General features: G+C 36.7%; 1 protein-coding gene across 2 annotated transcripts in view; it reads left to right on the top strand.

Annotated features, from left to right (window-relative positions):
- LYST (lysosomal trafficking regulator) overlaps window positions 1-12,661 on the top strand; it is a 75,310-nt gene that overhangs the window by 23,489 nt on the left and 39,160 nt on the right. For both annotated transcript variants that reach the window (XM_021527093.3, XM_021527092.2), the window contains exons 8-16: window positions 403-559; window positions 2,910-3,136; window positions 3,870-3,936; window positions 4,741-4,850; window positions 5,875-6,298; window positions 7,412-7,556; window positions 8,332-8,505; window positions 9,909-10,069; window positions 11,447-11,637. In XM_021527093.3, the coding sequence (XP_021382768.2) occupies window positions 403-559; window positions 2,910-3,136; window positions 3,870-3,936; window positions 4,741-4,850; window positions 5,875-6,298; window positions 7,412-7,556; window positions 8,332-8,505; window positions 9,909-10,069; window positions 11,447-11,637 (1,656 nt within the window). The remainder of the gene's footprint in view (window positions 1-402; window positions 560-2,909; window positions 3,137-3,869; window positions 3,937-4,740; window positions 4,851-5,874; window positions 6,299-7,411; window positions 7,557-8,331; window positions 8,506-9,908; window positions 10,070-11,446; window positions 11,638-12,661) is intronic.

The following is a 12,661-nucleotide window of genomic DNA, read 5'->3' as shown; positions in this document are numbered from 1 at the left end:
TCTTTTTACTTTCATCTCCCAACAGTGTGATGAACTCTTAAAGAAAGGGCTTCAAATGGGAATGTTGAGTGACCTTGGTGACTGTAGACATCTTCACCTTTGAGTGAATTTCAAGGTGCATGCCAATGGTGATAGTGATTTAGAAACAGTTTTAATGCTGTTTCTTAAAATTTTGATCAGATAGTTAGTAAGAAAAATCCCTCTTTGCAGATTCAGTTTTTTTACAAAAGAATTAAGTATTTTTAATGTATCTCAGGTTTCTTGGAAATGTATGATTAAATTGTTTCTTTTCCCAGTGGGCTTGGAAAAAATAGGCATTTGGACGGTTCTAAATTATTTGCTTTTCTGATCCAAAGATTATTTTTTCTGACCAATGACACTCTATTTGGTTGTATTGTACAGACCCATTACACTGAGAAGGAGCCTGTGTCACAGCCTGGAGAAATTTCTGAAGAAACTGAAGAATCACAGTGCTGTAGTCTTAAACTTTTTGCTGAAGAGGAAGGATATGAAGCAGATAGTGAAAGTAATCCTGATGATAGTGAAACCAAGAATGAAGGTAAATGGGAGCTTTCTGAATATACAAAGCTGTCTTTGTTATAGCAAAGCTTGTTTGTCTTTTGAGATGTACTAAAACGCCTTTAATAGAAATAACTAACTTTATTTACTTCTGGTAAGATGGAGTTACAGATGGAGAGATGATAAATATTCTTACTGAGTGCTACAAAAATGATTCTGCCTTGGTTGTTTTGGTATATGTGAATCTTGCTCTAAAGTTGTGTTGCTCAAATGTGTTATTGTGGTCTAGAAACTCCAGAGATATGTATCAGTAGTTTATTTGAAAGTCAGTGCTCAATTTTTTTTTTCTTTAGAATTGTAACTATCTGGTAAAAATTAAATCGTCTAATTCTTTTATAGATGCCACATTGAAAGGGGCCCCAAGGATCATCTGGTCCAGTCTTTTTTCACAAAAGCACAATCTAGACAAGATAGCATGGCACCTTGTTCATCTAAATCTAAAGTAACCAATGTACCACTTCTCTGAGGAGATTTATTCCAGTGTCTGATTTCTCATGAGGGAAAACTTTCTGATATGTCTATATGGAATTTTCCCAGAAGGAACATATACCTGGTTACACTTTGCTTTGTCCATGTCACTTCTTGTAAAAAGGGAGTCTACCTTCTTTGTAGACACCTTTTAATTGGTCATAAGATGTCCTCTAAGCTGCCTTCTCTCAAGGCTGAGCAAGCCCAGTTCTCTCAAGCTTTCTTCCTGTCTTTTTTTGTGTAGTGGGGACAAAAACCAAACACAGTATTCCAGGTGTGACCTGACAAGCACTGAATAGAGTGGGGTGAAGGTTTTTTTATCCCTGTTGACAATGTTCTTGTTGATGCAGCCCAGCATCCCCTTGGCTTTCCTTGCCACAGCAGCACACATTCACTCATGCTGAGCTTGCTGTCCCCTGGGACCCCACCTCTCCAGGCAGGCAGATCCCAGTCTGTGCTGCAGTCCTGGATTCTATTTTCCCATGTGCAGACATTACATTTGTCCTTGCTGAACTTCATAATGTTCTTGTTAGCCCACTCTTACAGCCTACCCAGCTCTTCTGCAGGGTGGCTCTCCCTTCCCAAGTGCCCACTTCCCCACTTAGTTTGGTGTCACTGACAAATTCCATCAGGGCGCATTGATCCCATCACCCAGATCACTCATGAAGATAGTGAACACCATTGGGCCCAATATCAACCCATCAGCCCCTGGGGACCCCTTTGTTGGCAATGTCCAGTTTAAAAAGGATTTATCACCCCCCTCTGGGTGCAGCCAGGCAGTTAGTGCCCACCCACTGCACAGACCCCTTGTCTCCATTCTAATGCATCAGTTTCTCTGGGAGGAGCCTGTGGGAAACTTTAGAAAGCCTTGGAGAAATCCAGGTAGACATCCACTGCTCATTCCATATCAACCCAGCATGTTCTCGCTTGTGGAAGGAGATCAGGTTTGTCAAGCACTATTTGGCTTTTCCCAATCACATGCTTCATTTGACTTGATAGCCCCCTTGTTATACAACATATCTCATTACTCTAAACAATTGATGTGCACATATCTTGGTTTATTCTGTTTGTGTAATTAATTTTAAACATGAACTTGCTTTAATTTTTTCCTTTGTGCTGAGCACACCTGGGTGCTTCTGTTCTGGTATTAGATCAGCATGAACAACAAAAGCCTTTAATAGAACTGCATCAAACTGCTGCTGTTTACCTGCAAGACTAGGCTTTATCAATAGATTTTTAATATTTTAAAAGCATTTCTGAATTAAAAAATTAATCTGAAAAACTTCCATTATACATTTGCATGTAACATATGTCTGTACCAAATAATTTTAAGATGTATTTTAAAGTCTCTCCAAAATGTAACGGGAAGGCTTACATGTTTGATTTTTTTTCCTTCATTGTCATGCAGATATTCTGTTGTGTGCATTTTCAGAGTTAAGTAACGAATTGATTAATCTAGCCTTTTAATGTAAATTTATTTAAATTTGTCTCCTTTCTTGGAATGCTCAAAGTTTACATAGAAGCTTGAGGTTCCGTTACAATGATTTTAATGTTGTGTTTCATGAACTGTGTATTTTGCCATTACTGTATGTGTCCAATTCCAAGGAAATGAAGCCAGATAGTTTAAGAGCATGTAATGGGAGAAACTGCATCCTTGCCCTTCTGTGTTAGCAGGAAAATAAAAAAATCTGAAGCAGAATATAAAATTATTATCATCTCTGAAAATTGCTTATTACCTGGTGACTGTTTTTGGTTTGTAGCTATAAGGAGGTTGGAGATATGTCCTTGGATGTTCTAATTAAATCATGCAAAATGTATTCAGCTGAGTAAGTTTCAGTGAGATACATGTGGTTTCCTTTTAGGAGCAGACACAAAGGTGGAATCGAGATGTACTGGTGCTTCAGGTTATTTTAATGGCCTTGCTGAAAACATCAATCAAGGAGAATTAATGTATCCTGAAATCTGCATGTTAGAATTAAACTTGCTCTCAGCTGGTAATGCAAGTTTAGATGTGCTTGCTCATGTATTCCAAAGCTGCCTGAATATCGTCAACCAGAAGGAAAGAAATGCCACTGTCCTTATAGAACAGGTAAAAATGTTATTAGCAGAGGCAAGAGTTTAGCAGTTGTGTATCTTTAATTTTATTGTACCTAATAACGATCTTGAATATTCTCACTTTATATGGGATTTGATAAAATGTGAAACAGTGTAAATGACTGATACTGTCAACTGCATTGCATTTATGTTGCCAAGGGGCTAAACAATTTATTAAAAGGTATTTGTCCTACATAGCTTTTGAGTTTTGCAGGTGTTGTTTTTTATCAAGACTGTTCAATCCTTACAGATAGATTTGATGATTGTCAAGGCCTTAAGGAAAAAAGGGCAGATATCTGCTTGTATGTGTGTACATGTAAGCATTCTAAACTTTTTATTGAATATGTACTTTTAGAAACTGAATCATGTATCTGAAAAATATTCCATGCCTTTTTTTTCATAACTTTGTATTGGAAGTTAGTTGTGCAAATGGTCATGCCCTCACCATCATTGGGAGTTTCTTTTAGTTACCTTTTTTAACAACTGAATTGGGTATCCTCCCTGCAAAAGATAATGATTTGAAATTCAATGTCTCTCTTCTGTAACTGAACTGTACAGAACACAGAAGATTGTTCATTGGCAAATATAAAAACATTCCATAATTTCAAGTAATCTAAATTATCATTAAAATCAATAGTAGGTAGGAATTGATTAGAAGAATTTATTTCTTAGTTCTTTGAGCTGTGGTGTATTCTTCAGATATTCATTTTACTTATTCTTTTCAACAGGGAGCTGTTAAACACCTTTTGGGAGGATTTCTGAATATATTGACACAAACAGAATCTAGTTTTCATGGTGAGTTAAAGGTCCAAGTAACTTAAATATTTGTTTTTAAAATCTAATGTATACACAGTCAAACAGTGCAAATGTAAAATTGACAAAGGAAATTCATTGGCATGTGAATTTATGCACCTGCATTTTAAACTTGTAAGAAACTTCAGTGTAAATATAGGGTTATTTCTGAGCTAGTGGAAGTAAGTTAAAGAAATTCTGGCAGATGTGAAAATGATAGTTGAAACCATAAACAGTAGTGTGATAGTGATAAACATCTCATGGAAAGAATAGCAGCTGCTGAATTGTCATTCCCATCACAATGTAAGCCTGTACTTCCAATTTCTTTGTAACCCAGACCTTGATGATGCCTTGAGTTTTATTTCTAACTGGAAAGCAGCTTGCTAATCCAAGAATGTGGAATCAGATGAAATGCTTGCCCTATGGTAGATTCATGTAATGAGGGTGCTTCACAAGAGGAGGTGATGTAAACCCATCCCAGGACTTGGGTCCATGGTGGCTTTGTGGGCAGAGTCTTTATAAGGCAGATGCTTTCTCAGGTTCTCAGACTTTCACTCCATTTTGCAAACCTGGGACAAAATTTAGCATGGCACTGCTTGGTTCAGTGAAATTTTGAACTATAGTGTCAGGAGGTACTGTTGGATCTCTTTAGAATTCATGTTGTAATTGTTACTGCTTCCATAATTTGAATTGGTTTTGGAAACCCCTTGAAATTCCAAATTAATCTTTCCTCATAATAGTATAGAATATGAAATTTTAAAGCGTAAAAAATCTGTTTAAACAATATTATTGTCTCCTTATTTTTAGCATGTCAGGTGGTGCTGGTAGATCTGCTAGTTTCCTTGATGAGTTCACAGACTTGTTCAGAAGAGCTAACTCTTCTTCTGAGGGTATTTTTGGAGAAGACACCTTGTACGGTATGTATGGAATAGCATATAGCAAAATTCAGAGGTCTGATGAGAAAAAATAAGCAAAGAGAAAATCCTTTTGTGTCAAAGAATTTTGGGAAATAAGGAGATGCACAGCAGTGTTTGAAGCGATCAGAGCAAATAAAATTTGGTTGTAGAAACAGTTCCTTCTCAAAACTGGAAAAAGAAATAGGCAATGAGAAGCAGAAGGGTCTGTTGGCCCTGGGAACTCTTCAGCACAAGAAACCAAGAATCCTCTCAAGGAGACTGACATTGTGGTTATGGATGACAGAACAAAATTACTTTAAAATTGGAAGCAATTCCTTTAAAGTTACGAGGCAGCTCACTATTTTGAGTATGCTTTAACAGTAGGAATTACTTTCAAAAGGGTCCTAAGTTGGTTGGCATGATGCTGGAATCTACTGCTTTTGTGGGATATACTGCTGAAGTAACTCTGGTTTCTGTGAGAGTCTGTAGAAAAATACAAGTGGAAGAAAATTTTTAAAATTACTGTGGTGTGTAAAATAATACCAAACCAAACAAAGAGTCACAAGTTAATTTTTCAATGGTAGCTTGTAATTATCAGTCAAATAATAAGAGATACCTTTTGGCTTATGTGCTTAGCTAGTTTTTTCACTGGTTATGCAATAACAAAGTTATGGCCTGTGTGTGGCTTCTTAAGCAGCCTTAAAACACAGGGTAAAAGGTGCTGTCTTTTTATGCACATAACAGGAGTGAGATAAGATTGTGCAATGACCACCTGCTGCATTTCAGCTGATTTCTAAGCATGGTAACTTGAAGTCTGATCCGCCCAGGCTACATCCCCAAAGTTATGTTGGGCCATAGTCTGTTGAAGTTGCTACTTGATGCTTTGCCAATGTATGTAGGTTTGGATATATAAGCTCACTTCTCTTGGAAAAACATGAATCCAAGTTAAAATGAGGAGTAGGTTTCTATTAAGTCGTGTGATACTTGACTATATGGTGTAAACAGTTCCTATTTTTTTCTCATTTGTTTGTTTTATTTCTTCTAGGAGGTACTACTCAAGGGTGTATTGAAGATTGTAGACACTAATATTTATATGAATCCATTACAATACCTTGCCTTTCCTTTGCTGAATGGCACAAATTTGAGTAGCAGTTCCTCACAAAAATGTGCTGGCACTTCCAACAATAAAAATGCTGGACTACTAAAAAGAGCAAAATTGTCACAGAGTAAGAAAGAGGCAGATGGTGAAAATTTGAGTCACCAGCTACTTTCTTCTTGGCATGTAGCCCCAATTCACTTGCCTTTAGTTGGGCAAAACTGTTGGCCACATATGTCTGATGGCTTCAGTTTCTCACTGTGGTTTCGTCTGGAGTATGCTCATGAAGCAGAAAATTCAGCAGAAAAGGGGAAAAAAGTCAAGAGGAGAAGAGGACTCATAGCTGTAAGAGAGAACAGTTTTGACAGCACAGGTGAGGATATAGTATTTTGGGTTTTTTTAGGTAGCACTAAAGGACTCTGGTTACAAATATTCCAATCTATGTACTGTATACAAAAGTTTGAAATTTTATGATCAATACTGAACGGCAGTGGTAGTACTTCTGATTTTTTTTATGACTACTGTACCAAATATACAACATTTCCAACCCTAGTTCTTGAATTAGATTAATGCCTGCTTCCTTAGAAATGTAGTAGTCTCATTGAATTTGTAACTTCGGTAACATTTATGCTACTTCATATTATGATGAAAATAAATGCTGCAGCTGTGGTTATGGACAAAAACTGCTCAAGTTTATTTGATTTCATGTATTGATGATCTAGTTTCAGGCTGATTCAGTGTAACTCTTCAACTTTCCTTGTGTGTGCCCCATGTAAATACCATTAGCTGTAAAATAACTTTCTGTTTATACTTTTGTAGGGAATCAACTGCTCCCAAACTGTTCTAAGCAGAATCTTTTTGATTATGATTTGTAAAGGGAGGAAAATTCCTTTTTTAAAATGTATCCCATTCACAACACTTGGAATACCTTTACACTCTTTTCCTTCTTTTTTTATTTTTAAATAGAATAAATATTTTCTATTTTTAAATAGAATTTATCTTAAAAATAAATTATTTTTAAAAAATCCAACTCTGAACCTTGGAACTCACTAGAGTTGCTTTTGTTAGGTCTCTGCTTTTGCTTGGTAAAGTGAAAATACTGATTATGCTTCAAGGGTATGATGATTTGTGAAGAAAACTGAAGATTTCTTGGTGCACACTGATAGTTCAACACGGGAATGTAATATGATATGTCAAAAGCATCACTGATAGAGTGTATTCAGCTCAGTGGATGTATATATTACAAACAGAAACATATAAAATGCTGAGTTAGTGTTATGTTTCTCTATTTCTGTTTGAGACCTAGGTTTCTAAAGACAATCATGCTTATTATTTAACTCACTTAAAAAAATCAAACCAAACCACCTCAACCAAATGAAAACCAATTCTATGTAGTACCTGAATGGTTTATTTTCACACTTGGTACATGCTGTGAAAGGCATTGTTGTTGTATTATATTTTAATTGCAATATGCTTGTATTTCTAGAAGAAACAAAGTCTATAGGAATGGAATATGTAAGCCTTGGAGACAAACTTGTTGAAGATGGCTGTATTCACATAATTTCACTGGGTTCCAAAGCTCTGATGATACAAGTTTGGGCAGACTTGAACACTGGAGCATTCATATTTCGGTATGATGTATTAGTCCAGAAGCAGTTCTGTGGACATATTGTATTGTTACCTCTAGTAGCAACTTGCAGAGAATACTGATGGAGAGTAGGGAAATAATTTATATAGTAGAGACATCTTGCACTCTAATAGGGCAACATCAGATAAGTGTATTAGCTACAGATCTGTAGGTTTATCAGCTTCAGCTGTTAAGCTCTGGTCTTGCATGTTTCATGTGGTCATTTATAAATAACTGCCCACAAGTAGCAATTCAAGTTCTAATGAAATAACACAATAAATGTTGGAAGATGGAAAAGATTTGTGCAGCTGTAGGTTGTCACACCTCAGCTGTTAAATTTTGTTGCTGTGTAATACTGACTTGGACAGTCTTGGTTTTAATCTTCTGAGCATATTTTAGCACTAATTTAGTTCTCATAAATAATCCTTGAGTATCCTTGAAATGTGTCTAAAACTGCAATTTTAGACCACTTTATTTCCATGTTCAGAGCACCTGCATTCTTTCAGTAAATTGAATTCAACTTTTCTCTAAAATAGAGATATTTTAATCTTAAATGTAAGCAGATTTATGCCTACAAGTTAAACAACAAAGGTGAAAATGTTGTGATGATTTCCCTACCTTATGTTGAGTACTCTAAAAATAGAACTGTACTCAAAAAAATTACCTGTCAAAGTTAAGGAACACATTCTCAAACTGAGGCCAAAATGTGCAGATTTGGGGCTTAAAATGCAAGTATGAAAACACGTGCCCTCATTTTTTCTTTTCTGTTTTTTATGCAGTATGTGCATGGATCCAAATGACGAGATGAAAGCTGGTCTGCTGGCACAGGCTGAATCTCCAGGGAATGTTTTCCTTGTGGGCAGGTGGCAGCATTTGGCATTAAAATACCTACAGAAGCCAGAAGGCAAGAAAAATTTCCGTGGAAAGCTGTTGCTCTGGGTTTCCGGTCAGAGGTAAAGAACACATGAGTTGTACCTAGATATTTATCTTCTTTTAAAGATACTTTCTAGTAAGAAAACATTGCAATGTTTTGGTGCAAGCTGTGGTTAAGGTAGAATAGTCTTCTAGGAGGATAAGAGAGGGAGTATGTTGCACTGTTAGGAATTCTTTAGAATGTTAGAGATATCCAGAATATTCATGGATTACTTTGAGAATTGTCAGTTTATACCATGGACCAGTGCAGACATGAATGTTTTTCTTCACCACAAATAAAGAAAGAGGCAAGTGCTCCAAGATTTTGAGTAAGATCCAAAATAAGCCATGGCATGAAGTTAGCAGTAGGCATAATGTATGTGGTTGAATCCACATTAAGGAGGTGTAGGTCAGGTACTGGCAATACTGTTGGAAGTACAAATTAAGAGGAGTAGGAGAAAAGGCAGTCACTTTGTTCCACTGAGAAGAATGGATAGGGAAGAAGTTAAAAAAATTTCAGACAAGAACTGCTGGTGAGAAGTAGTACTTCCACTGCAAAGTTAAGGTCCATGCTCCTAAATTAGGTACCTGATACTAGGTTGAGTGTGCCTGCATGAATTATTCACTGATTAGAGAAATAGGAATATATTAAATATCACAGTCTTTACCCTTTCTTCCCAAAGTCCAATCTGTGAAAGCTATGTTAAGTCTGTGCATGCTGGTATTCAGTTAAGTCCAGATATGGAGATAGAGGGGAAAGCTAAAAATACTACAATGTTCTCCCCATGTGTAGTTGTTGAGGCATCTCTATACATAGATTTAGTTGCTAGTTTGCTAGTAGTTAGACTCTTTCAGGATGCTTTGAATGACCTTTACAGTCCAATCAATCAGTTTATGTAAAGGCACATAAAGCTAATTGGATGCTTTCTGAAAGAATCAGGCTTATTGCCTGTGGCTGTGCAGCACACCAGTTCTGACAGCTTCCTGGTCCAAGTAAATCCTCAGCATGGTGTTTTCCAGCATTTGGGAACCAGAGTTTTCATGATGTAAATTAGGATGCTCAAAGGACTTTGACTTGTTAGGAATGGTAGAAATTATTGAATAATTGTGGTATTTTAGAAGTGTGTATAGTGTTACATACCATTTCCTCTTTGAGGTCAGAGGAAAGGAGGAAGGAATTTCAGAGCTAGGAAAACTTGATTTTGCAGCAACCGTAGCTGGGACTCTACTCATCTGTTCTGTGCAGTATTGGAATGCATATATCTTATGTTTCTGAGTTTTAAGGCACCTCGAACTTGAAGACTTCAGTAATTTATTATTGATGACAGCATGGCTTCTCACCTACTGAATATTAAAATGAATTTTAAACCTAAGCTGAATATCTTAGATAGCAATTTTGATTGGTTCTTAATATTTAAACTTGTTTGTTTGTATGTATTTTTAGGCAATGTGAGATTAATTTAGATTTCGCACTACCAAGGAAAACAAGCCTATCATCTGACAGTAACAAAACATTTTGCATGATTGGCCATTGCACATCATCCCAAGAAGATCTGCTTCGATTGTCGGGTAGATGGGATCTTGGAAATCTGCTTCTATTTAATGGTACTTTTGTATGCTTTTTTCTTGAATAAGTGTTCATTTCCTCTTTCCTCTCCAAAATCAATGGCTTCTTTTAATGTCCTTTTTAATGTGCCAAGTTTTTACAGTAAAAACAATACACCCTTTAGCAGCATAATGTATCAGGGAGAATGTAGGCAAATGTTTCAGTATTGGATACTTTCTAATGGGCCTTCTGCCATATTCTCTTTCTGTTTAGTGCCATAATTGGCAAATTTCTTAGAATTTTTTTAAAATGATACCTTGGAGTAGGGGGTAGAGAGACTGATATTTGCTCTATTGTTTGTTTTCTTAAAGCACTCAGTCTCTTACCTGGAAAATTGATTTAATTTGCCTGCTGCTAACCTGCTAGCTTCAAATTGCATAAAGCTAATAAAAAGCTAACAAAATCTGAACCACTGAATGCTCTGAGTTAAGCATGCTTATTTCTGGAACTTGTAGCAATACTTTGGAGATTTCTTAGAAGTATAATTCTCCTCCTTCCTTGGGAAGTCTTATCTAGTACTTCTGGGTGTTTGCGTAATGATGAAGGCTGGAACCCTGCTGCTTTGTCACCTGGCATTTCAGATGATGTGGCCCAGTCAGGACTGCTCCACAAGTGAGATCAGTTTGCCCAGGATGTGTGGTGCACGAGGTCCTGTGTGTGCAGATGTGCATTTGTGGGCCATAGGTGAGAAACTTGTCATAAATGTAACCTGTAGAATCTACAGGGTCTGGTTGCCATGTGCCTGCTGCCTGCATAACTGATGTATCCAGAGAGCCCTGGATTTGCTGCTGTACAGTTGTCATGCACCCACACATCAGACCTGAGTCCTTCTGGATGCTTCTTTTCGGTTTGTGTTCTCAGGTCACAGATGACCCAAGATGTTCTGTCCAGAAAGGGGAGGAAGGTTCATTTGGTCTCCTACTTCCTCTAGGGTTTTTTTCTGTTCTGTCAGTTGTAGTGAGCTGTTGTTGTTGCATCCTGCTCAGTCACTGCCCAAGTCTCCAAGACAATGCAGCATGTTGTTGTATCTGTAAACTTGCTATGATTTGAAAGCTTTGAGGAGGCTAGAATAGATAACTTTTTAATTTTAAAAAGTTAAGTTATTCAGAGATGTTGAGCTTCAGTTCATGCAGGTCATTTCCCTGACTTGGTTTCAGTTGCCTTTGCCACTGAATTAATCTGGACTGTGATGTGTCAGAAGTCACTGATGTACTGTAGCTAATAGGAAGCATTAGGCTGCACTGATTGTTTTATCACCAGAACCTAAGAAATTCAGTTGGCAATGTTCCTTGTAAAGTCTCTGATCCTACTAGCCAATGTATGAATTTTGCTTTATTGTATAGTAAAGAGTTAACAGATTATTTTCTGGATTTTAGGTGCAAATATTGGACCAGAGGAAGCATTTTACTTATACACATGTGGCCCAGACTTCATATCTGTAATGCCTTGTAAATATGGCAAAATATTGACTGACTGCTCAAAGTACATAAGTAAAGAGATTCTACAATGTGAACAAATTAAGGAGCTCTTCATGACAAAAAAGGAAGTGGATGTTGGGCCTCTAATCGTAAGTTTCTACTTAAAAATTGTCCTTAATCTTTTAGAACTGATTAAGAAAGTGGTAATGTGTTTCCTGCTGGTTCCCAAAGTGCTTAATGTGATCAAAGCAGAGAGGATCAAATCCTCTTCTCATGCGGATCATTGCAGGGCTCTTCCTACTCACTTTAATGGGAGCTAAACTCCACATAGGATGACCATTTAATTTTGCATTAGGTTGGGTTCTGAAAATTTCTAGATGTTCCAGCATCCATAAATAATACTGTACATTAAATCATAGTGGGTAGACAGGTACCTCCAAAAGCTTTAGGATGGATACATAGCTCTTCCCTCCATTAGTGTAAAAGTAGCCAAGGACTACTAAATTAACCTTTTAAGATTAAAACAGAGAGAAGAGGAGAAATGAGGATTTATCTGCTTTTAAGGAAACAAAAGAATTAATCCAAATTCTTTGAAGGTTTTGGAAGAACTAAGTTCGTACTATGTTTGGCTGAAAAGTTGTTTTCTAGCTGGCAGACACCGCTTTTCTCATATTTTCTGCCTGAAACAGCCCTGCCAGATGCAGGTGTAAATGTACTATTGCTAGAAGAGCAATAAAATAAAACTTGCTTATCAGTGAAGCCTGCTATATTCTGAGAATTCATGCACTAGTAATTCCTGCTGTATGAATTGTTCCCACTAGAGGGATTTTTCTGATTTCTTTTTGTAGCTGTAGGCAAAGGCTCATTCTGTCTGGATGTGATCCTTGTAGACAATGGTACTAAATTTTGAGTAGGTTAAGAAGAAATGAATTTGATAAGACCTTAACAAATCAGTCATGCAACTTATAAGCTTATTTTGCCTTAAGGAACACCAGATAGGCAGAGGGAAGACCCATGTGCTCAAGTGATAAATCAATCTTTGCACTTTTGAAAAGAGTGTAAGATCCTTAAATGAAATTATTTCTCTATTTTAAATAACATTCCAAATAAGATCATTTTTCATTTATGTGAAAAAAAGTTAGTTACTTTCCATAGAATCTTTGGTTTAAGTCT

Source organism: Lonchura striata, chromosome 3 (genome assembly GCF_046129695.1).
Source record: "Lonchura striata isolate bLonStr1 chromosome 3, bLonStr1.mat, whole genome shotgun sequence".
In the NCBI taxonomy this organism is placed as follows: domain Eukaryota; kingdom Metazoa; phylum Chordata; class Aves; order Passeriformes; family Estrildidae; genus Lonchura; species Lonchura striata.
This window is presented reverse-complemented; position numbering and strand designations above follow the sequence as displayed.